This window comes from Chlorocebus sabaeus, chromosome 20 (assembly GCF_047675955.1).
Source record: "Chlorocebus sabaeus isolate Y175 chromosome 20, mChlSab1.0.hap1, whole genome shotgun sequence".
Lineage (NCBI taxonomy): Eukaryota > Metazoa > Chordata > Mammalia > Primates > Cercopithecidae > Chlorocebus > Chlorocebus sabaeus.
In genome coordinates, this window is record NC_132923.1 from 23,494,550 (window position 1) to 23,520,486 (window position 25,937).

The following is a 25,937-nucleotide window of genomic DNA, read 5'->3' on the forward strand; positions in this document are numbered from 1 at the left end:
AAAAAAGTATTTACAAATTCTTAAAATTGGTCAGACGTAGTGGCTCATGCCTATAATCCCAGCACTTTGAGAGGCCAAGGCAGACAAACTGCTTGAGCCCAGGAGTTCGAGACCAGCTTGGGCAACATGGCAAAACCTGACTCTACTAACAATATAAAAAATTAGGTGCGGTGGCACATGCCTATAGTCTCCGCTTCTCAGAAGGCCAAGATGGGAGAATCACCTGAGCCTGGGAAGTCAATGCTGCAGTGAGCCGTATACACTCTGACCTGGGCATTAGAGTAACAACCTATCTCAAATAAACAAACAAAATTCTTTCCTCAAAGAGGTTCTGTTATATCAAAGAAGATGAACATTTTAACAACAAAAACTCCCTTCCATCACATATCAGGTAATGTATCACAGCTCTTCAGTTTTTTGAGGGGAAGATGAGGTCTCGCTATGTTGCCCAGATGGGCCTTGAACTCCTGGGCTCAAGCAGTCCTCTCACCTCATCCTCCTGAGTAGCTGGGACTACAGGCATGTGCTACTATGACCAGCTCTGTTTTTTATACTGTACAATTAATCCTATACTACATTCTTGACTCAAGTACAAGCCATAGGTGTAATGTGGGTACTACTTACCTGTGTTTGTGATACTATAGTCTTCATTTTTCCTTCTCATGTGGTAAATAACAATGACCCAGATCAAAGAAGTGCCAACAACACAGCAGACCACAACAATGATGACAATGCCAACTGTAGTCCAGCCATCATCTTCATGCCCAGTGCTACTCTGGGAAGAGTCACAATTGGGGGATGACATGACATTTAGGTAAATGTGGCCACGTTCTGTCCCAAGGGTGTTAGACATAATGCAGGTATATTTCCCAGCATCTTCTAGCCCAGCATCTACAATGATGAGAAGCTGATTGGCTGCAGCAAAGAAATGTCGTTCTGTCACCAGCAAAGGCCCATCATCTTTAGTCCAGTTGAGACGAGGTGCAGGACTCCCTCCAGCTATGCACTGTAACACCGCAGTTTCACCTCGGGTTACTGTCTTATCCTCCAGGGGTCTAATAAATGAGGGTGTCTCTAACAGGAAAACATTAAAAAAAAAATGAAAAGTTAGGCAGTTTTATTCCCTAATTCCTACTGAATTAGATCAATGAGGGTATAATAAAATGAGTAATTTTATATACTCATAGGAGGATTAGAAGTTAATGTTTCAGAACAAAATCCTGAAAAAAGCCTCAATCGTTTCTCAGTAATTCCAGCTTAGGCAAGCTATCCTAAATAAGAAATTCAGGGCAGCTGCAATAGCTGGAGGAGGTGAGCAGGGGTGACCCGTTAAAAATAAATAACTTAAAAAAAAATGAAATTCAAAGATTTATATGCAAAGATGTTTACTACAAAATTTGTAATTTTAAAGAATAAAAATATTTTAAAACCTAGCAGAAAAATGATTAAATTATAGTATAGTCACATGATATTTTACAAAGACTTTAATAACAAGGTAACTTGTGGTACAATATTAAATGAAAAAAATGTAGGTATATTTAACTACATAAAAGTGAGAGGGGAAAGTCTAGAATATGCTAAAATCCCTCAGTGTCTCAGTGACTTTCCTCCCCTTTTCCTCATTTTCTGTATATCTTAACATGCTAAAACAATAAATGACTTATTTTCTAAGGCTGAGGTGGGCAGATCACGAGATCAGGAGTTCAAGACCAGCCTGACCAACATGGTGAAACCCCATCTCTTAAAAAAAATACAAAAACTAGCTGGACGCAGTGGTATGTGCCTGTAGTCCCAGCTACTTAGGAGGCTGAGACAGGAGAATCGCTTGAACCCGGGAAGTGGAGGTTGCTCTGAGCCGAGATCACACCACTGCATTCCAGTCTGGGCGACAGAGTGAGATTCCATCTCAAAATAAATAAATAAATAAATAAATAGCTTCTTATTTTTCTGGTTATACAAGTAACACAAACCAACAAACTTAATAATAATAATAATAACTGACATCTAGGAAAATACAGAACTGGAAAGTAGAATTTACCTTGGATTTGAGTTCCATGAAGAAAAGTATTATAACAAGGAAGAAAAAACAAAACAAACAATAACAACAACAAAAAACCTAGGCTAGCCAGGAGAAATGTTTAGGAAAAAAGGCATTTTACCAGAAATAGGGTTAAGAAGAACACACTGAAAAGGAAAGCAGACACTCTAACTAGAAAATACATTTTTTATTTGTTTGTTTAATTTTTTTTGAAAATGAACTAGGAGCAAACAGTTAGTCTTAGGTTCCTATCAAGCAATAAGTGAAGCAGCATTAAATGGCTGGGATACTCCTAAGAGAACAGTGGAACTCTCAATGCAAACTCACTGAATAGTAAACACACCTACATGTAATAGAAACCTTACAGTGAGGGACTTGAAAAAGTAAGTTGATAAAGGAATTTGAACTTTCAATTATTGTGATAAGGATGCCTACCTAATTTTGCCCTATGTATTTTCCCACATTTCAGTTATCTGACCTACTAATTCCTAGACTGACATAACCCCGCATAAAATTGTGAAATAAGATAAAGATCTAAGAATCAGAGAGGTAATCTCAAACTTATTTTTCTTGCTTGTTAAGACCAAGAGTAGCTCCCAAAGACTCCAAAAAAAGCAGGGACCCATGAAACAGTAAACGTACCTAACACTGTTAGGGAAGCATTTGCTGAGAGACCTCCTGCTATATTTTGTGCCATGCAGCTATAGATTCCCATATCTTCTATTTTCACGTTGGCAATAAAGAAGACGTCATCTTCGGGCATGACGTGCATGCGTCTTTCTCGAGCCGCAGGGAAGTCAGTACCACCATCTTTCTGCCAGGAAATCTGAGGTGCAGGGTGTCCCTCTGCAGCACATTCTAATCTGGCCATGGCACCAGTGCGAATAGTCAGATCCATTGGCGTTTTCAGAAAAGATGGCATCTCTGTTTCCAGAAAGACCACCAAGAAAAAGTGGGCAGGGGAACAAAGACACATATATGTATACAAATAGGCATGAAAGAGTCTAGTACGCAAAACACCCCGTAATGTTCCATTTCTTTGTGAAGACAAGCTCTCTGATTGAGAGTGAATATAGTTTTATAAATTTAAAAAAAAAAACAAAAACTTTAGAGATAGGGTCTTGCTCTGCCATCCAGGTGGGAGTACAGTGGCGCAATCATAGCTCACTGCAGCTTCAAATTCCTGGCCTCAAGCTATCCTCCCACCTTGGCCTCCCAAATTGCTGGGACTACAAGCCTGAGCCACAGCACCCAGCCAAGAGTGAATATGGTTTTGAGGCCATCTCTTCTTCCAGAACCTCAGAGTATTTGGAGCACACTGATAACTGTGTCTTCTAGGATGCATGATACACTTAATCATCAGCTGGAACTAGGGAAAGCAGAAGGCCACAAACCTTCTTGAACTTCCTATTTTAGAACCTGATATTTACCATGATTCCCTCACTTATAAAGCTAAATGATGCTTCCCTGGGAGGCTGAGGCAGGAGAATCACTTGAAACCAGCAGGTGAAAGTTGCAGTGAGCCAAGATCACACCACTGCACTCCAGCCTGGGTGACAAAGTGAGACTCCATCTCAAAAACAAAAGATGTTGCCCAAACCAACATCTACAAAGCTATCAAGGAAACTGCATGCTAAAAAAAACTTATGCCTTCAAAAGTATCATTAAAAAACAGAAGCGAAACATAAGTACATCTTTTGGTTGCACAAAGCCTAAAATGTTGTAGTTATTCAATTTGATACGCAATAGATAAATCAAGCTATTTTTGAGAAGCTTTTGCAGGAAAGAAGAGTATTCATTTTTAAAATGATCCTGTGCGGAGTGGAAAACCAAACACCGTATGTTCTTACTTATAAGTGGGAGCTAAGTATGAGTACACAAAGGCATACAGAGTGGTATCATGGACTTTAGAGATTCAGAATGGAGAGGGTGAGCGGGGGCTAGGGATAAAAAACTACACATTAGATACAGTGTATGCTACTCGGTGATGGGTGCACTAAATTCTCTGAATGCACCACTATAATCCATGGGGAAAAAACTCACTTGTACCCCCAAAAGGTACTGAAATAAGGCTGGGTGCAGTGGCTTACACCTGTAATCCCAATACTTTGGGAGGCCAAGGCAGATGGATCGCTTGTGCTCAGGAGTTTGAAACCAACCTGGCCAAAATGGTGAAACCTCGTCTCTACTAAAAATACAAAATTTAGGTGGGCCTGGTGGCGCACATCTGTAATTCCAGCTACTCGGAATTACAGGAGACAGGAGAATCACTTGAACCTGGGAGGCAGAAGTTGCAGTGAGCTGAGATCATGCCACTGCACTCCATCCTGGGTGACAGAGTGAGATGAGACTCCATCTCAAAAAAAAAAAAAAAAGAGAAATTTAAATAAATAAATAAAAATACACACACACACACACAAACACACAAATGATCCTGTGTAACTACATTTAGACAATGATAATGACCATTAGACCCAAAAATGTCCCAGATATTCCCAGTTATTATAAGGCCCATCTGGAATAAATTTTATAGTTATCAAGAGAGATTTATGGTTCTGGAATGAAAACTGAGAATGTCTTCAAAAGCATAAACAGCAGTGAAAACAGCTTATCTCTTAGGGCCACAGCATTTACCCTTCAACCAAAGACCAGTTAGAGACCATAAGTGGGCAGACTGACTAATCCAAAAATCCCACCCACTTGACACGTTATCACAACTCAAAAGACAGTAAGAGTCCTGCTTAAATGTCAGGTTTAGCCTAATTCTCTCAAGTGATTCAAAACAGAACATGAAAAATCCTTCTAAACTAAAAAATAATCAAGGAGCATAATTCCTTACCATTTACAGTCAGTTTGGCTTTCTGAGAATAATTAGAACCAAAGTGATTAGTAACAATACACTGATATTTTCCTTCATCTGTGAAATTCACATTGAAAAGATGTAAGATACTAGTATATTCCAGAGCTTCTCCAGCTTGCTGCCGATAACGAACAAAATTCTCAATATCCACGTCATACAGGATTTCACTGTCTTTGCGCCACACAGTGGACATGGGTGAATCACTGCTGCTCACTGCAGTGCACGTCAGAGTCACATTCATGCCTCTTAGAGCAATTATGGTTTCAGGATGTGTCCTTATCTGTGGCTTAAGAAAATCATCTAAGGGGAAAAAAATGCATCCGCAGCCAAGTCAGTTATATATTTTTGCTTTAAATTTTAAAACAAATACTATAAATTTGTGTGTTCTGTTTACAAAGTGGCATATTAAAGTTTAAAGAGACCACAGAGCTAGAGTCCAATTCCCTTGGTTAAAGATGGGGGAAATGAGGCCCAGAAAATTCAAATGACTTGCTCAAAGACATGTCAAGTCAGTGGCAGAGCCTGGACTGGAACTCAGGTTTCCTGACTTCAGGATCCAGCACTTTTCTACTAGCCCTTACTGTCAACTGTGTGCTCGGAATGTATTTCTCAAGCATTATCACTTATTGGGGAAAAACAGAAACCTTATATTAGGGTTTCAGGACAAGTTCTACTACTATTACCCCTTGTATATATGTATGTGATAGATAAACGTGTATATGGCCAGGAGCAGTGGCTCATGCCGGTAATCCTAGCACTTTCGGAGGTCAAAGTGGGTGGATCACCTGAGGTCAGGAGTTCGAGACCAGCCTGGCCAACATGGCGAAACCCCATCTCTTCTAAAAACACAAAAATTACCCGGGCGAGGTGGCAGGCGCCTGTAATCCCAGCTACTTGAGAGGCTGAAGGAGAATCACTTGAACCCAGGGTGGGGAGGCAAGCCGAGATCACGCCACTTCACTCCAGCCTGGGCAAAAGAGTGAGACTCTGTCTCAAAAAAAAAAAAAAAATATATATATATATATATATAAAAAAAACCATTATTCTTTCTGTGCCAATATAAAATGGGGAGCTTATGAATGATTTATATTTCACAGAGAATACCTAATAAAACAAATTATTTGAAAGCATTTTGTATGTGCACAGGTTTCACCTAAAGCAGTGAAAAAAATCCAAATAGGTCAAATGTCCAACTGAAGATTGGCTTAGGACTAGCTAATAAAATATAGATTCATAATTAATAATGTTATTGGACTGACTGAGAGAAGCAGGTATATAAATCTTAACCAGTATCTCCACTGGATAACATTTCATTGTGCCATAAAAGCAGTAAGTGGAAGGGGAGGAAAAAATATATAGTATGTCTATATTTAAAACTAAGTAAAAAGGGATTGTGTGGCAATGTCAGCAGAATTTAACCTTTACTAGATTCTGTTCTCTTCTTTAAAATTTGTAAAAACAATGGATGTATTTTGTGGGCCCGAACTTCCAAGTGTGTGTTCTGTTCCAACCATCTTTAAGTACACTGTGAAAACAGATTTGGCAATATATATAGGTACTCAAATGATCAGAGATACTCTAGGGATATGCAACATAGATACACTGAGCTAAAAGGTCTCCTATGTAAAGCTAAGAATCAGTCATTCCACTTTAAAGAAAAAAAATTTTTTTTTTCAGACAAAGTCTCACTCTGTCGCCCAGGCTGGAATGCAGTGGCACAATCTTGCCTCACTGCAACCTCCAACTTGGTTCAAGCAATTTTCCTGCCTCAGCCTCCTGAGAAGCTGGGATTACAGGTGTGTGCCACCACACTCAGCTAATTTTTGTATTTTAGTAGAGTCAGGGTTTCACCATGTTGGCCAGGCTGGTCTCGAACTCCGGACCCCAGGTGACCCACCCACCTTGGCTTCCCAAAGTGCTGGGATTACAGGTGTGAGCCACCATGCCCAGCCTAAAGGAAATTTAAGTGTAAAGGAAAAATTTCCAAATTGAGAAGGAATAATATAGAAGTATACTTGAAATTGGCTGGGCACAGTGGCTTATACCTATAATCCCAGCACTTTGGGATGCAGAGGCAGGGAGATCACCTGAGGTCAGGAGTTCAAGACTAGCCTGGCCAACACGGCAAAACCCCGTCTCTACTAAAAATACAAAAATTAGCCAGGTATGGTGGCACACGCCTGTAATCCCAGCTACTCAGGAGGCTGAGACAGGAGAATCGCTTGAACCCAGGAGGCAGAGGTTGCAGTGAGCCGAGATCACACCACTATACTCCAGCCTGGGTGACGCAGCAAGACCCCATCTCAAAAAAAAAAAAAAAGTGTATTTGAAAGTATACGTGCTAGAATCAGGACAACTTGTCTATGACTCTCTCTCTCCCCTCAAAGAAAAAACACAACTCTGCCACTTTAATGTTATGAAACCGCATAAAAAATATGAAACACACAGAATCAGTATATTCATACGCTGCTGGTGACAACTTTAAACTAGTGCTATCTTTTTAGAAAGTACCTGGGGCTGGGCGCGGTGGCTCACGCCTGTAATCCCAGCACTTTGGGAGGCCAAGGCGGGCGGATCACGAGGTCAGGAGATCAAGACCATCCTGGCTAACACGGTGAAACCCCGTCTCTACTGAAAAATACAAAAAACTAGCCAGGCGAGGTGGCGGCGCCTGTAGTCCCAGCTACTTGGGAGGCTGAGGCAGGAGAATGGCGTGAACCCGGGAGGCGGAGCTTGCAGTGAGCTGAGATCGCGCCACTGCACTCCAGCCTGGGGAACAGAGCAAGACTCCTTCTAAAAAAAAAAAAAAAAAAAAAAAAATAGAAAGTACCTGGTGGCACTTTTCAAGATCCACTAAAAATGTTCATATAAAAAAACTCATATTGCTTGATTCAGGAATCTGACTACCAAATACCTAACCTAAGGTTAACAATCCCCCTAAAAGAGAAAAGCCTTCATTCATTAAAATGCCTGTGATCATTTTTAATGGCAATTAAAACTGTATGATTACAAAAATTGCTAGTGGAAAATCATTCTGGTTTTATTTTTTTTAATTCTGTTAAAATTATTAAGTCTGTAATATATAAAATTTTAAAACAAAAATACAAACCACAGACAAAATCTTTCAGATCCACATTCAGGATGCTTTGCCCTGCTAGCCATTCAGGGTGTGCACAGCTTACATTCACAGAATGTTGAAAGTTATTATCAATCAACCACTGAAGTAGCCACTTCAAATGGCAGTCACAGAGCAAACTGCTTGTGTTCAGAATCCTGCAGGAAAGAAAAGAGGAAAAGCATCCTTTGTTTTACTTTTTGTTCTAAACGTCTTCAGTATTAAAACCTTACCACACACCTATCCATTATTCTTGCCAAAAACATTCAACATAAATGTAATCATGAGAAAACCAATTGAGACTGTCTGGCAAAATTCTTTAAATGTATCAACCTCATGAAAGACACTAAAAAAAGAGAGGGAAACAAGGGTGGCCAGGGATCTATTCTGAAGACGACTAAAGAGTCATTACAATCAAATGAAATGTGTGATTCTTGATTGAAAAAAACCATCTACGAAGGACTTTTTTTTTTTTTTAACATTGGGGAAATTTGAGTATGGACTGTGTATTAGTTAATATTATCTTATCAATGTTAATTTCCTTGGGTGTGGTAATGGTGATGTCTTCATTAGAAAATGTACTTGTTCTTAAAAAATACATGCTGAGATATTTAGAGGTGAAGTGTCATCATGGCTGCAACTTTTAAATGGTCAGCAAAAAACCTGTGTATGTGTATATATATATATTTGTGTGTACGTGGAGAGAGAGCAAGAGCTAAAATGAGAGAGGAGGGCCGGGCGCGGTGGCTCACGCCTGTAATCCCAGCACTTTGGGAGGCTGAGGCAGGCGGATCATGAGGTCAGGAGATCGAGACCATCCTGGCTAACACAGTGAAACCCCATCTCTACTAAAAATACAAAAAAATTAGCCGGGTGCTGTGGCGGGCGCCTGTAGTCCCAGCTACTCGGGAGGCTGAGGCAGGAGAATGGCGTGAACCCGGGAGGCAGAGGTTGCAGTGAGCTGAGATCGCGCCACTGCACTCCAGCCTGGGCGACAGAGCGAGACTCCGTCTCAAAAAAAAAAAAAAAAAAGAGAGAGAGGAAGAGGGAGGGAAACAGAACAAATTTAGCAAAACGTTAACAGTCAGTGAATCTAGATAAAGCGTATATGGTGTTAATTGTACCTTCCTTTAAATTTTGGAGGTTTAAATTTTTTCTCATGGAAGTATTGGGAAACACTATATATATTGGAGCATCAAGAGATCTCTGTTGTAGACAGCATATAATTACTGTCAAATTATTTCATGAAGACTAAAAACACTTCTGCACTAAGCCAGACTCAGTGGCTCATTCCTGTAATCCTAGCACTTTGGGAGGCAGAGGCAGGAGGATCACCTGCGGTCAAGAGTTCGAGACCAGCCTGGCCAACATGGCGAAACCCTGTCTCCACTAAAAATACGAAATAAGCTGGACATAGTGGTGGGCACCTGTAATCCCAGCTACTTGGGAGGCTGAGGCAGAAGAATTGCTTGAACCCGGGAGGCGGAAGTTGCAGTGAGCCGAGATCACGCCACTGCACATCAGCCTGGGCAACAGATTGAGACTCTGTCTCCCAAAAACAAACAAACAAAAAACCACTTCAGCACTGTGGGAATGTGTAATGCAATCTAAACTAAGAGCACTGAAAAAGTATTTGTGGTTTATAACCCTGTAAAACATATCTGAAAAATCAGTATTTTCTCTCAATGACCCCTTAAATATCCCATCCACTTAGAAGCAGGGAAAGTAAATGATTTTGAGAACTTGCTTTATGTACATGATAAAATCCTCATCAAGTTTAATATTTGAATAAAGTATCTAAGATCTGATTCCACAGAAGTTTCAACTTTTTTTTTTTTTTTTTTTTTTTTTTTTTTTTTTTTTTGAGACAGGGTCTTGTTCTGTTGCCCAGGCTGGAGTGCAGTGGCACAATCTTGGCTCACTGCAACCTCCACCTCCCGGGTTCAAGCGATTCTCCTGCCTCAGCCTCCCAAGTAGCTGGGACTACAGGTGTGTGCCACCATGCCCAGCTAATTTTTGTATTTTTAGTAGAGATGGGGTTTCACCATGTTGGCCAGGATGGTCTTGATCTCTTGACCTCATGATCCACCTGCCTCGGCCTCCCAGGGTGCTGGGATTACAGGTGTGAGCCACCACGCCTGGCAAAGTTTCAATTCTAAGAATGAAAAAAATTGACTTACATTGTTCGATTGTTCAAAGTTGACTTATATTGTTATTAAACAAGGGGGCACTGGCAAAGATTACTATGCTTTTATAATGCTTTAACAAGCTTCGTTGAGTAATTTCTTCTCTAACAGTTGGTTTGAACAAACTGCTATTGCAGGAACTTTAATGCAACTGTGTTTTGAGACAAGAACCCACTGTGTTGCCCAGCCTGGTCTCTAACTCCTGGACTCAGAGGATCCTCCCACCTGAGCCTTCTGAGTATCTGGGATTACAGGGATGAGCCACCACACCTGGATCTAATGGAACTTTTTTACTGAGAATTGTTGGTAAACAATTGGTTACTTTTGGTTACTTTAAAAGCTTTTGGTTACTTTAAAAGTCATATTTATAATACTTTTTAGGTCAACATTTATTAAACTCTTCTCTTTATACTTTTTGGTATTCCCCACAAGGCTTTGCATCAATAATAAGAGGTGTATGAAAAAGTTGCATATAAATTTTAAAACATTTTCCATTAAAATTATGTAGTAGAAAATTAGAAAGTACCACTAAACCAAGAGGGAGAGAAAGCCCCCCAAATCCTCACTACTCAAAGAAAACCACTGGAAATATTTTAGTATAATCTATCCACACACTTGTTGAGAGAATACCTTATACTCTGTTAAGTACTTGTGGTCAGGGTTTGGTTAGTATATGAAGAATGGAAAGAAACAAAAGAAACAGAAGTGAAGGGAGCTATTGTGAATTAAGTTTTGTCTGTGGTCAGGCACTGTGCTGAATACTTTATTTATTTATTTATTTATTTATTTATTTATTTATTTGAGACAGAGTCTTGCTCTGTCACCCAGGCTGGAGTGCAGTGGCGAGATCTCAGCTCACCGCAACCTCCACCTCCCGGGTTCAAGCCACCTGAGTAGCTGAGTAGCTAGGACTACAGGCACATGGCACCATGCCTGGTTAATTTTTGTATTTTTAGTAGAGACAGGGTTTCACCATATTGGCCAGGCTGGTCTCAAACTCCTGACCTCATGATCTGCCTGCCTCGGCCTCCCAAAGTGCTGGGATTACAGATGTGAGCCACCGCACCCGGCTGAGGTAGGCATTTTCAATTCCATTTTCTAGAAATGGAAACTGAGATTTTGGGGGCATTCAGGATTATGTCTAAAATAAATAGTAGAGGCTGGGCGCGGTGGCTCAAGCCTGTAATCCCAGCACTTTGGGAGGCCGAGGCGGGTGGATCACAAGGTCAGGAGTTCCAGACCAGCCTGGCCAAGATGGTGAAATCCCGTCCCTACTAAAAATACAAAAAATTAGCTGGGCGCAGTAGCATGAGCCTGTATTCCCAGCTACTTGGGAGGCTGAGGCAGGAGAATCTCTTGAACCTGGGAGGCAGAGGCTGCAGTGAGCCGAGATCATGCCACTGCACTCTAGCCTGGGTGACAAAGCGAGACTCCATCTAAAAAATAATAATAATAAAATAAAATAAAATAAATAGTAGAGTTAGGATATGAGCCCAGGTCTTATGAGTCCAGCTTACAGTATACCTAAGAAAACATAAATTGGACGAGGTCACTCCTCTTTTCTAAAGATACAAAAATTAGCTAGGAGTGGTGGTAGGCGCCTGTAATCCCAGCTCTTCAGGGGGCTGAGGCAGGTGAACTGCTTGAACCTGGAAGGCGGAGGTTGCAGTGAGCTAAGATCATGCCACTGCACTGCAGCCTAGGTGACAGAGGGAGACTCCATCTCAAAAAAAAAAAAAAAAAGATTTTTCTTTTGCCATGTGTAATCTTATGGAGGCTGAAGAAACATCTAGGGGCTGTCTGGATATCTCCAAAGCCCATCTGAGTGTAGATAAAATATTTAGTCTATTTCCAATTATTCTTTTTCCTTTTCAACCTCAAGTCATTACTTTTGGGAGTCCCTAAGTCCCCTGAGAGATTCCCAGGAGGGTGGGGGGCCTACAGTCCCAGTGACTAAGAGTCCAGAGTGGGAAGGAAAAAGTCTAGCAGTGGGTGGACAGATGGATTTGAAGGGAGTCTTATCAAAGGGCTTAAGGGAACCAGAGGGAACATTAAAGGTGGTAAGAGGAGGAATAAGGAGCAGTAGCAATGGGAAGAAAGAGAGCTTACAGGATGTGGTCTGGAGAGATCCTAAGTATCCCAAAGAGGCCAATAAATGTTCAATAAGGAGGAGGTGGACAGAACGAGTGGTGGAGCAATAGAGTTAGCAGGGGCTCAAAAAGAAGGGATTCAGATGCCAGAGAAATTGCCATGGGAGGAGTAGGATCCATTACAGAGAACAGAGTAGCCTCACAGAGTTCCAAGAACTTTTAGTCCAGGGAGTCAGGGAATAAACCCCACTTAGGAAAGAGAGCCAGGAAGACTTTCAAGCCCAGGAGGTACCTTTCAAAAGAAGCCTGGCCTCTAGCCCAACTCCAGAGAATATATTCACAGTCTTGAGAATCGAAATCTTTCCTTACCAGCTTCAACGGATGTTTGTCCGGAGCAATGGTTCATAGTCTGACTCACCATTGGATCCCCGATCTATCAGTCAGGAGTGAAGACAATGGCTTCAAAGGTGCACACTTGGGGTCCTGGGTGAGAGGTCTGGGGGTCCAATGATGAATCTGATCCTATCGGAGTCACAGCACCATAACTGTTAAATGAAAAATTACTCAGTGATACTTGTTAAAGCATGGTAAGGTAGACGTTATTCAGGATCATCTCAATAGATATAGGAACCATGGCAATGTGATGTTGCAGTTGGGGAGAGAGACTGGGCTCAACTCAGTGAGGGAGAGACAGTAGGGAAACAGCAAGGGCAAGTATAGCCAAGGAGCAAGGTGGGTTTGCTTTCATCCCATTCAGTGAATGTGAAATTACTAAAAAATAACATCCAGAGAAAGGGAGACTCTGGCTAAACCCTAAAAGGATTCTTGCTGAAGACAAGCCAGGGTAATCAGACATCACCTGGGAATGGTCTACATTGCGGAAGAGTTCTTGCTAAACTGGTTTTACAATGTTCGTGCTAAAATTGGATTTTACACAGCTAGGCCTAGGAGAAGGTTTAAGGGCTTGCTTGCCTAAAGGTTGGTTAACCAAAGAATCTTTGTCACGACTCCCAAATTATTAAATGACTCTCTGAAGATTGCGACTGCAATATTTGCTTTCACCTACTGTTTAAATTTTACGTTAAATTGAGTTCTCCTAACATTTAAAACTTTCTTGCTGGCCCTCAGGTTATCACTGACCAAAAAAAAAAAAAAAAAAAAAAAGGCGGGGGGTATACTAATTTGTAGTAAGTCGCAACTTATAATTAAACTAAGCCTATGAGAAATAACTCAAAATATCTCAACAGATCAAAATATCTACTTTAAGAATCTGGCAGAAAATAACTAATGATGATTTTCATAACATTTTAATTTTAGTCTTTATTGTTAACATTACTCGACTTCTACTCTGTGCCAAGCTCTGCTGAGCATTTTCTCAAAACCCTCGTTTCCTAGTACGTTCCAAAAAGCAAAAATCTTAATTCCTCATGGTCTATTATGATCTGCCTCCTGTCTCTTTAAAAAGAAAAATATGAGCATAATTTTATTGTTGGACCTAATAAAACTGTAAATTCGATATGCTTTTCAAGAACAACAAAAAAGGTAAGTTAGAACAAAGCAGTTTGGGATAAAAGAAAAATATCTTGACAGGCTACATGCCGTGGCTCACACCTGTAATCCCAGCACTTTGGGAGGCTGAGGCGGGGGATCACGAGGTCAGGAGATCGAGACCATCCTGGTTAACACAGTGAAACCCCGTCTCTACTAAAAAAAAAAAAAAAAATTAGCCGGGCGTGGCGGCATACACCTGTAGTCCCAGCTACTCAGGAGGCTGAGGCAGGAGAATCACTTCAACCTGGGAGGCGGAGGTTGCAGTGAGCCGCAATGGCACAATTGGACTCCTGCCTGGGCAAGAGTGAGATTCCACCTCAAAAAAAAATTAATTAATGTAAAAAAAAAAAAAATACTGGAACAAATGAAGAGTACGACTAATGAGAAATAAGATGATTAATATCAAAAAACTGTACATATTTAATTATTCTACTCTGCTTAACTCTCTAAACTCATTTTACTTCCTATTCCTTGTGCCTGGGAAGCCATTCACCCAGTGTTCACATGGTTTGCCATTTCATTAAGGTCGTGGTTCAAATGCTGTATCTTCAAAAGAGTTTCCCCTCACTACTTTATCTAAAATAGCAATCCCCATCACTCTCCATACCTTTGACCTAGTTTTATTTTTCTTCAGTTGTTACCTGATGAGATATTATATATCTACTGGTATATTATTTATCTTCCTCACTAGGATTTACTGTAATATGCTATGAGCACAGAGACTCTGTCTTGTTCACTACTGTTTTCATCATCCAGAACAGTATCCTACATAGCAGATAATGAATAAATATTTGAGTAAACAAGTTATCTCACTTTATCTTCACATAACCCTGAGGGAGGTGCTATCCCCATTCTGGGAACAGAAACTGAGTCTTAGACTAACAGTTGGCCCACTGTCACACAGTTGTAAGGAATGGAGTAAGGATTTGAACCTACGCAGTTTGAAAACTCACACATTTCCAGTGCATCTCAAATTATCCATGGTAAGGACCAGTCTTTTAAACTGCCAATCTACTGCAGACCAATACTTTAACTACAACAAAAGTGTCACAGTAATGTCAAATTGTTCTAAAAGTTTCTAAATGCTTATTCTGCATTTCTATCTTTTTTTTTTTTTTTTTGAGATGGAGTCTCGCTCTGTCACCCGGGCTGGAGTGCAGTGGCCTGATCTCAGCTCACTGCAAGCTCCGCCTCCCGGGTTTACGCCATTCTCCTGCCTCAGCCTCCCGAGTAGCTGGGACTACAGGCGGCCGCCACCTTGCCTGGCTAGTTTTTGTTTTTTTGTATTTTTTAGTAGAGACAGGGTTTCACCGTGTTAGCCAGGATGGTCTCGATCTCCTGACCTCATGATCCGCCTGTCTCGGCCTCCCAAAGTGCTGGGATTACAGGCTTGAGCCACCGCGCCCAGCTGCATTTCTATCCTTATCTTGTCATCAACCAGTTCTGCTCCACAGAGTATCCTTTGAGTAGCTTCCCAGGCAAGGCAAAAGAATTTCTATTGTCTAGTGGTTCTTACCCGACTGCATATTTGAATCAATAGAGTTTAAAAACAATACCAGGCCAGGACTGGTGGCTCACGCCTGTAATCCCAGCACTTTGGGAGGCTGAAGCGGACAGATCACCTGACGTCAGGAGTTCGAGACCAGCTGGCCAACATGGCGAAACCCTGTCTCTATTAAAAATACAAAAATCAGCCGGATGTGGTGGCAGGCACCTGTAATCCCAGCTACTCAGGATGCTGAGGCATGAGAATCGCCTGAACCCAGGAGGCAGAGGTTGCAGTGGGCCGAGATCACACCACTGCACTCCAGCCTGGGGGATAGAGCAAGACTCTGTCTCCAAAAAAAGATAAAATATATAAATATAAATAATACCAATGCCCAACTAACTTCCAATCCCCTAGGGAAATCTCGAAACCAGTAAGAGCAATTTTTAAAACTCATGAATGAAAAAGGGTACATATACACACTTGTCTATTTTGACATTTTAGTAGTTTGAACAGGTTAGAGACTCTTCTCTGACAATTATCCTAAGTGTTAAATCACCTCGGAAACTATAAAACAAAATTACCTGATACCTTTATTGTAACCCACACAAAGTGTTAAGAACTGGTAACACATATTTCTGATAATCCAAAAAGGAACAGTAGGTTATACATAAAGCATAAGGAGCAGTGCTAAGGTCTCCTAATTACAAGCATTGGTAGAACAGGCAAAACAGAAGGTCTTGATGCCACACACTCTGGGCTTTTCAGTGTTGGGTATTTTTAAATTACTTCTAGCCACTAAAATAACTGAGTATTAATACTTTCTTCCTGCCTGAACCGTGTGCTTTTGGAAATAACTTGGGTCACTCCCATCACACTTTAAGCACAACAAGCAGGAACAATGATCCAACTGGTGATCTTAAAAAGACAAGTTACTTACAGTTCTTTCAAATGAGTCTGAGAAAAAGCATTTTCTTGGATAGACATTATAGCATTATTGTTCAAATCTCTGAAATAAAGAGAAATGAAACATTATCAGTCACCATTTCTATATCAAGTTACATAAACACTTTACATGGTCATGAAAACCTCTGCTAATAGCAAAGATTATTTATAGAGTAAGCAAAATGTATGACAAATACTTACAGATGCTCAAGGGATTCAAGACCAATGAATGCTTTCTTTGTAATTGACTTAATCTGGTTTCCTTGTAAGATTCTGAAATATAAACAGACCTTTGTAAGAAAGATCTCCACTAAACAAAATTAAATTCATTAAACATCTACCTATTTTTGCTTAGCGTACTTTTTTGTATATTTAACAGCTTTACTGAGGTACAACTGTATACAAAAAAATACACATATTTAACGTGTACAATTTGATGAGAACATGCATTTTTAAGAAAGTTATGAAATTTAATTATTAATCAATGTAAAACATAGCATAAAGGCGTCTATCAAAGCTCAATGAGGTGAACAACCATCTTGACCACTGATAAACTGGTAATTTTCAGATGCTAAATTCAATTATATTCCTCATGTCTCCATTCATAGCAAAAGATTGTCAGAGAAATTCAGACAAGTGTGACCCTTTGGAGAAATTATTCTCATGGGAGAAGATCTAAAATCTTATGTGAGAGAATGCTCTACTTCTAGATAAATTACTCACAAATCTCATACAATTAAACAAACTACAAATTAAACAGATTATCAAGACATTACTTTCTCAATGCATTCCTTTTACTTGAATAGAAATTCTACTTCTATAAATAACTTCTCTTTAAGTGTCCATAGGAATGCTTTTTCAATAAAAAGTGCCCCAACAACAACAACAAAAAAAACACAGAAACAGAAAAACTAGCTGGGCATGGTGGCTCATGCCTATAATCCCAGCACTTTGGGAGGCCAAGGTGGGAGGATCACTTGAGCCCAGGAGTTCAAGACCAGCCTGGGCAATATAGTGAGAACTCTCTCTCTACAAAAAAAAAAAAAAAGTTAATTAGCTGGGCTTGGTGGTACACACCTTTAGTCCTAGCTCCTTAGGATGCCAAGGTGGGAGATCACTTGAGCCCAGGAGGTTGAGGCTGCTGTGAGCTGTGACTGCGCCACAGCACTCCAGCCTGGGTGACAGAGCAAGACCCTGTCTCAAAAAAAAAAAAGGCCGGGCGCAGTGGCTCAAGCCTGTAATCCCAGCACTTTGGGAGGCCAAGACGGGTGGATCACGAGGTCAGGAGATCGAGACCATCCTGGCTAACCCGGTGAAACCCTGTCTCTACAAAAAATACAAAAAAAAAAAAAACTAGCCAGGCGAGGTGGCGGCGCCTGTAGTCCCAGCTACTTGGGAGGCTGAGGCAGGAGAATGGCTAAACCCGGGAGGCAAAGCTTGCAGTGACCTGAGATCCGGCCACTGCACTCCAGCTCGGGCGACAGAGCAAGACTCCGTCTCAAAAAAAAAAAAGGTGCAGTGGCTCATACCTGTAATCCCAGCACTTTGGGAGGCCGAGGCAGGCAGATCACGAGGTCAGGAGTTCAAGACCAGCCTGGCCAAGATGGTGAAACCCCATCTCTACTAAAAATACAAAAATTAGCTGGGCACGGTGGCACACGCCTGTAATCCAAGCTACTCAGATGGCTGAGGCAGGCGAATTGCTTGAACAGGGATCTAGGAGGCAGAGGTTGTAGTGAGCCACGATCGCGCCATTGCACCCCAGCGTGGGCTACAGAGCGAGACTCGGTCTCAAAATAACAAACAAACAAAGAAACACCCACAAAGCTCCCAGAGTGTCAGAAAGCTCAGACTTTCTAGCCATATGAAATAAACATAATTCAGTCATATTTACAGTCGGTTCTTGAAAACACGCCTATGCAGACATACATAAATATTATAAATACATACAATTTAGTGAGACTTGTGAGTCCAGCAAAGGCTTCACTAGCATCTTCTATGGCCCATGAAATTTCATTGTTTCTTAAGTCTCTACAAAAATGTCAGAGAAAGACAGGTTCTATTAGTCAATACAACCATTATAACATTGAGCAGCATCCTGGCATGGTGATGTCAAGGTGCACATGCTAATTCTGATCCTTACTTTAACAGTTATTTATGAAGAAGGCTCAACTCTGCTTCTTAAGAAATATCTGTAATAAACATGTAAGAACCGATTCTTACAAGTTAAGAATTAAGCTGGCCTTGACAAATAAAGCAACCTGCTAAAAGTATTACTCTTCCGAGCTAAGAGTCCCTCATTATGTTAGCATATTAAAAAGTATAGACAGGGTCCTGAAAAGAGGAGGGTTTCAAGATGCAGAGTATATGGCTTATAAATCTGATTTCAGACTAATGGGATTTCTGGGTGACCCAGGCCTTCCCCTGGGACCTTAAACTTACAATGGCTGACCAAGAGTAATATCAATACAGAGCTTCACTGCTCAAGAGCAATTAAAGATGCCCCATGGGAAGCAAAAATGATATACCCATGTGTTACAGTGTCATCAGATTTTCTTTCAAAGGGAAACTATGGATCTTCTAAAATTCACTGTTCCATTCTCAGAGGAAATGCAATTGTACCACATCATGTTATAATAAAATAATTATTTCCATAGAATTAAAAATATTTAATCACTTTTGCTTCTTTAAGTCATCTCATAATAAAGCACAAAGCTTTCTACTTTATAAGGGACATGCAGAGTTGTGTGATTAGCAGTAAAGAGGAGATCCCTCTTTTCACTTAGCTTTCTTTAAGTGAAAAGCTAATAAAGCTCATTTTATTTTACTAAGGAATAAATAACGAAAGAACCAATGGCTCAGCTCTTCAGGACTTTCCCCCTCCTCCATAGCACAGCATAAATAGAAACCATTCAACAAACTAAGAACTGTATCTACCCTGGCAAGAGCATGAGGCTAAAGCCAGAATTCCCCAGATTTGATCCTAATTCTGTCTTAACTATCTCTGTGGTATTACACAACCATTTACTTCTGCTATTACTTCCCTAAACTTTAATTCTAACAGTAATAATCAGTGGTATACTAAAATAACCTATTTGCGACCCCTTCAACTGCCAAAAGGCTGCAGTTACATCTAAGTTTCTGAGATTGCATTGATCCAATTTCACTTCTGATAATATAGGAAAAGGAAAAATACAATCACTTTTAATTTTTCAAGGCCAAATCTAAAGAAAGTTAAAAAAAAATCAAATACACACCTGTGCATGTATATACCCTTCACAAAATTATCTTGCTTTCCCTCTCATTGATGGTTAGGTCTCCAAGTTGGGAACCTGCCTCTTCTCTGAACCATTTCAACTCAAAACCTAACGACCATAAAGTCCCCTATTCAGGAAACTTAAGACTCTACAAATTCTACTACTTACTCTTTGTTTTCTTTTATTCTGCTCTGTGTTTGAGACTACTATATTTCATCAAAATACCTCTTTATTTAGTAAAATTATATTCTAAAATTAGATATATTTATATATAAATACAAAAAGTTCATAAAAACATATTCTTATATTCTGTAAATTGAGTAACTTACAGTACCACAGAATTTTAGCGTGGAAACTGCCTTTAGCAACCATCTAATCCTATATCCTTCCTTCGCCGTATAAAAGAGAAGAAAAAATGATGCCCAGGAAAAGCTAAGTGATTTTGTTCTTCTGGTGGTATGATAAAATGGGCATGAGCTTTAGCATCAAACAGACCTGGGATCTGATTCTGGCCCAATATTTACAAGCTATGTGACTTTGAGAAAATTATTTAAATTTCTCTGAACCTCAGCCTCCTAATATGGAAAACAGCAGTATCATCCTACTATTTGAAAGCACCTGGCACACATCAGATAATAAGTATTAGTTTCTTCCATCCAAAGTCATGTAGCAAACCAGTAACAGTGAACTGGTCTCCTACCACGGCAGTTCCCTCTACACATCCTGCATCCTTTTGAATGAGAACTAGTAGCTCTGGTGTATTGTCAAGTTCAAAGGAACAAGAAAATGACTGCATTCCTGACACTAGCAACTGTGTTTTATTCCATAGCAACTAACACAATAAGACATGCTTTGCTGTTTATGGGATTAACTCAGAATTAAACTACAAACTGAATTGCCTACTACAGGCTTGGGATTTTTATGGAGATGGAGACAAAACTGTCTTGCTCTGAGGCACAGGACAGAAGAACCACAAAATATTAGCATACATAATTTGCAGACTGATTAGTTGTTTTAATTAATTTGCTTTATTGTACTAAAAGAATCAGTAACAACAACCAAAAAAGAGAATGGATATACTTACAATGTCTGAAGATTGGAAAGAAATCTAAATACACCATCAGCAATATGAGTGACTCTGTTGTCTCCCAAATTCAATCTCTCCAATAAGCTCAGACCCACAAAGGCAGATTCATCCAGGCGGGTCAGCTGGTTATAGGACAAATCACTGAAAACAAGAAATGTGGAAGGTAAGGAATTCATTGTATTTGGTTCAACTTACAATTCTTATTATATCTACATGGTAAATTTAGAGCTTTCTACAAATTTCTAGTAAAGAGGGATGTTATATCTCATTACTGTCCATGAGAATGATTTATTTCAATCTGCTCTAGTCTCACAGCCTCCAGTGAAATGCTATCCAACACTTACAGTTCGGATAGTCTTTGGCAGAACTCCCATGCATCAGGGCTGATTCTTTCAATAGCATTCTGGCTCACATAGAGCTGCTGTAACATTCGCAAGCCATACAACCACCCCTTGTTCACTCGTGTAAGGTTATTGTGTTCCAGTTCTCTGCAGAATTAGAGAAAGAAGAAAATACGTTCCAAAACAAGGCAGTTCAATTTAACTAGCTTTAAATCTTAAGTTTTTCCCAGAGAAGCATGTATCTTTGTTCAACCCAACTGAGCTGACCAATTCTATTCAATAAAAATGTATATTTTATTTAAGATTTAGTGCTTGGCTGGGCGCAGTGGCTCACGCCTGTAATCCCAGCACTTTGGGAGGCTGAGGTGGGCAGATCACAAGGTCAAAAGATTGAGACCATCCTGACCAACATGGTAAAACCCCGTTTCTACTAAAAATACAAAAATTAACTGGGCGTGCCAGCACACGCCTGTAGTCCCAGTTAGGAAGCTGAGGCAGGAGAAAGGCTTGAACCCATGAGGTAGAGGTTGCAGTGAGCCGAGATCGCGCCCCTTGTACTCCAGCCTGGCGACAGAGCAAGACTCCATCTCAAAAAAAAAAAAAAAAGGCCGGGCGCGGTGGCTCACGCCTGTAATCCCAGCACTTTGGGAGGCCGAGGCGGGCGGATCACAAGGTCAGGAGATCGAGACCATGGTGAAACCCCGTCTCTACTAAAAATAGAAAAAATTAGCCGGGCGCAGTGGCGGGCGCCTGTAGTCCCAGCTACTCGGGAGGCTGAGGCAGGAGAATGGCGTGAACCCGGGAGGCGGAGCTTGCAGTGAGCCAAGATTGCGCCACTGTACTCCAGCCTGGGCGACAGAGCGAGACTCCGTCTCCATTAAAAAATAAAATAAAATAAAATAAAATAAAATAAAATAAAATAAAATAAAAAGATTTAGTGCTAGAAGGTACTAAGACTGTCTAAAAGAGCAGCTCTACAAAACCAACAGGCCAAGTGGTATAGTATACCCATTTGGATAAATTCTGATAATTTTCATTAACCAAAACATTAAGAATATAAACTTTTTGCCCTGGTGCAGTGGCTTGCGCCTGTAATCCCAGCACTTTGGGAGGCTGAGGTGGGTAGATGACGAGGTCAGAAATTTGAGACCAGCCTGACCAACATGAAGAAACCCCGTCTCTACTAAAAATACAAAAATTAGCCAGGGCTGGTGGCACGCGCCTGTAATCCCAGCTACTCAGGAGGCTGAGGCAGGAGAGTTGCTTGAACCTGGGAGGCGGAGGTTGCAGGAGCCGAGATCATGCCATTGCACTCCAGCCTGGGCAACAGAGTGAGACTCCGTCTCAAAAAGAAAAAAAAAAAAGAATATAAACTTTTTAGATGAGAAGTTTGTAAGAATTATTTCAAAAATAATCAGTTAGCTAACAAAACTTTAAAGGTTGTATGTACACTTATTTCACATCAGTGAGCAGGGAAAGAATGAACATATCTCTATAATTATAATCAGAACAACTATCCTAGCCATTTAACATTGGAAAGTCCCAGACAGACTACTTTCCTAATAATCACCTCTAGTCCCGAGTACTTACAGTTCTTCCATGTTATTTAAGCCAAAAAATGCTCCATCCTTAAGTTTGCTAATTCCATTCCGCTGCATTTTCAAAGATCTTAAGGAGTCAAGCCCTTGGAATGTAAGACCTTCCACAATTTTAATTCTGTTTCTTTTAAGTTCCCTTTAACAAAAATAGTTTTAAAGTCAGGAAATTGGTTTGCTGAAATGCTCTAACAGTAATTAAATTAAAAAGAAAAAGACCCTGTAACAAAAAAACTATCTTTTAGCCGGGCGCGGTGGCTCAAGCCTGTAATCCCAGCACTTTGGGAGGCCGAGACGGGCGGATCACGAGGTCAGGAGATCGAGACCATCCTGGCTAACACAGTGAAACCCCGTCTCTACTAAAAATACAAAAAATTAGCCGGGCGCAGTGGCGGGCGCCTGTAGTCCCAACTACTCGGGAGGCTGAGGCAGGAGAATGGCGTAAACCCGGGAGGCAGAGCTTGCAGTGAGCTGAGATCGCGCCACTGCACTCCAGCCTGGGGCACAGAGCAAGACTCCGTCTCAAAAAAAAAAAAAAAAAAAAAACAAAAAAAAAAAAAAAAACTATCTTTTATAATCCAACTATTTCGTTACTCACAAGAATTGGAGGTGAGGCAGCTTGAAGATCTTAGGTGGAATCATGCTAATTCGGTTACGGTTTAACTTTACCACTAATAAGGAACTCGATAAATTATCAAAGCAGCCAGCCTCCAAGGTGGTTATCCTGTTATTACTTAAATTCCTAAAATAAACAAGATAATAGCAAAAGAAAACATTTAGTAAAATAAAAATTCTACCACTAGAAAGCTGACAAATATCTATGTATAAGCCCCCAGCTATCACTTAATGACTATCCACAACTTTATAAATCATTTAAATGCTCTGTTTCTTCATCTATGGAGGCTACCTACTTCATTTAGGTTGTTACAAAACAGCATGTGTGAATATGCTCTGTAAACTGGAAAACACTGGCACACATGCTAATTATCATTATATATGGTAAGCCATTGTTTAACAAATCTCTATTTACCTTTTAGAAAGCTTGGTTTAAAAAACAAAAAAATCGAATCTCAAAATTACCCTTGATATTTACCAGTATTTTCTGACAATAGTGCGATCTTTCTTTAGATCTTGTGGGGTGAGTGGGCAAAGCCAACCACCCAGTATACCAACCCTAGGTTTGTCTCACATATGCATATAAAAAGCACAATAAATAAATACTTTTGAAAAGATAGGTACTGATGAATAATAAACATGTGCTTTAAAGTAAATCTAATTTAATCTGTGTTACTTACAGGTATTTAAGCTGCATGTGAGGAAATGAAGATGTCTTGATTTCTGATATTATATTTGAGCTGAGGTCTAAACTCTGCAGAGCAGGGTAAAACTGGAGCGCCTGTGCATTTATTTCTGGGATTATATTATGGACTCTGTAAAACAAAGATTATAATGAAGCTGCTGCCACTGGATCCACCCCACGCCACAAAAACATTAAATAATTAGAATCAACAATATATGTGCTTTTAAAAAAAAAAAAACTGTATACTATTCATAATTTAAATAAAAAACCTGAAAACTTATTAACTTACAATGAAAGTAGAGTAATATTAGACGTTGGTTCTCCAAAATACGGGATTTCTGTTAGTTCATTGTAATTCATTTTCCTAGGCAAGAGGAAAAACAGATTTAAATGTTTAGTGAGGGAAATATTACCTCTTGAATTCTACCATCTGGCTAACACATATTCTTTAGAATAGGTGCCAAATTTGAAAAATAATTATGACTCAGAATGAGTTAGACTAAAATAAAAATGTACTTATTGAGAAATTAGAGGTTTTAATGAGAAATTTTAATTTTTAAATTAAAATTTAATTTTAAAGTTATTTTCTTTCTTTCTTTTTTTTTTTTTTTTGAGACAGAGTTTCATTATTTTTGCCCAGGCTGGAGTGCAATGGTGCAACCTCGGCTCACTGCAACCTCTGCCTCCTGGGTTCAAGTGATTCTCCTGCCTTAGCCTCCTGAGTATCTGGGATTACAGGCATGCACCACCATGCCTGGCTAATTTTGTATTTTTAGTAGAGACAGGTTTCACCATGTTGGCCAAGCTGATCTCAAACTCCTGACCTCAGGTGATCCGCCCACCTTGGCCTCCCAAAGTACTGGGATTACCGGTGTAAGCCACCATGCCTGGCCAAGAAATGTGTTTTCATAGTGTTGATCTACTATTGGTATTAATATCAGAAAGGCGACGAAGTATTTTCCACATTAAATATTGTTAGTTCAAGCAAAGTTCTTTGAATAAGTTGGGTTTACGACAGCTAATTTGAGTCCTTAAACAAAGAAGGCATAATCAGTCCATCCAGATCTCTCTTTCTCTAAATATACATAAACATACACATATAAATGTGTGTGTGTGTATATATATATAGTCTGAAGCTATACAAATGTTAGAGAGAGTTACTTGAGACCACAGATGAAATTTATCAGCCCACCCAGAGATGGAATCTATTACTAATTTTACAGATAACATAACGTGTTGCATCTAATCCCAGCAGCCCTTTAAACAGATTGTCTCAAATGTTTTAGTAGCAAATCTAATACAATCACATTTCATTAACCTGGATTTTAGTCATTGAACAACCTCAACAATCTCAACAAAAGAGCACAGAAAAGAAACCAGAACTAAAGACCTTCAGGAAACCAACCAAAGTTACAAAAAGCCCATGCACTTCCCACTGAAGCATTTTCAGGTCTTTCCTCAGAGCCTACTCTTTCAGCTAACAAACTTGTCAACTGTGTACTCATCCACAACACATTAGAAGCAGTGAATTTGGGGCTAGGAGGAGAGAATGCAGAGACAATGAGCATGAAGAAGGTATCCCTGTCAGCAAAGAATTAAAAAGGAAAGTAAATCTCAGGGTTCCGAGGGTGTTAAGTCTAGAGGCAAATAGGCCTACATACCTTAATGGTTGTGCCTTTAGGAATGTAACAATGCTCTAAGAGTGTAACGATGCAAAAACTAATATTAATAATATCTTAGAAAACTCCCTCCAAAATTACATAATACATCTCAGTATTCAAGGAAAAACTTTAGTTAAGAGAAAAACTGAATTCTATCAACCATTACATTCTCATACGATATCAAGATTATTCTATTTCATATAAATCTACTTTAGACATGATGCTCCCAATCTTACATAACATGTCAAGACATTTAAAAAGGTTATACAACAGAGTTTCACTGGCTGAAAACTTGGCCAAAATCAAAACATAATTTGCTCTGAAGAGGTGTAAATCTTACTTTTAGCCGCAGGAAGGTAAAATATTTCCCCACAGCCTGCAACTTGAAATCACCAACCCAATGCCAAGACAGTCTGATAATAACA

The 25,937-nt window shown here is 40.0% G+C and overlaps 1 protein-coding gene across 4 annotated transcripts in view; it reads right to left on the reverse strand.

Moving 5' to 3' along the window:
• LRIG2 (leucine rich repeats and immunoglobulin like domains 2) overlaps positions 1 to 25,937 on the reverse strand; it is a 196,273-nt gene that overhangs the window by 18,252 nt on the left and 152,084 nt on the right. For all 4 annotated transcript variants that reach the window (XM_073008473.1, XM_037998082.2, XM_007977521.3 and 1 more), the window contains 13 exons: positions 24,141 to 24,215; positions 23,847 to 23,981; positions 23,150 to 23,293; positions 22,547 to 22,690; positions 20,960 to 21,103; positions 20,613 to 20,756; positions 18,222 to 18,302; positions 16,473 to 16,544; positions 16,267 to 16,335; positions 8,008 to 8,171; positions 4,878 to 5,198; positions 2,681 to 2,962; positions 625 to 1,074 (listed from right to left, as the gene is read on the reverse strand). In XM_073008473.1, the coding sequence (XP_072864574.1) occupies positions 625 to 1,074; positions 2,681 to 2,962; positions 4,878 to 5,198; positions 8,008 to 8,171; positions 16,267 to 16,335; positions 16,473 to 16,544; positions 18,222 to 18,302; positions 20,613 to 20,756; positions 20,960 to 21,103; positions 22,547 to 22,690; positions 23,150 to 23,293; positions 23,847 to 23,981; positions 24,141 to 24,215 (2,225 nt within the window). The remainder of the gene's footprint in view (positions 1 to 624; positions 1,075 to 2,680; positions 2,963 to 4,877; positions 5,199 to 8,007; positions 8,172 to 16,266; positions 16,336 to 16,472; positions 16,545 to 18,221; positions 18,303 to 20,612; positions 20,757 to 20,959; positions 21,104 to 22,546; positions 22,691 to 23,149; positions 23,294 to 23,846; positions 23,982 to 24,140; positions 24,216 to 25,937) is intronic.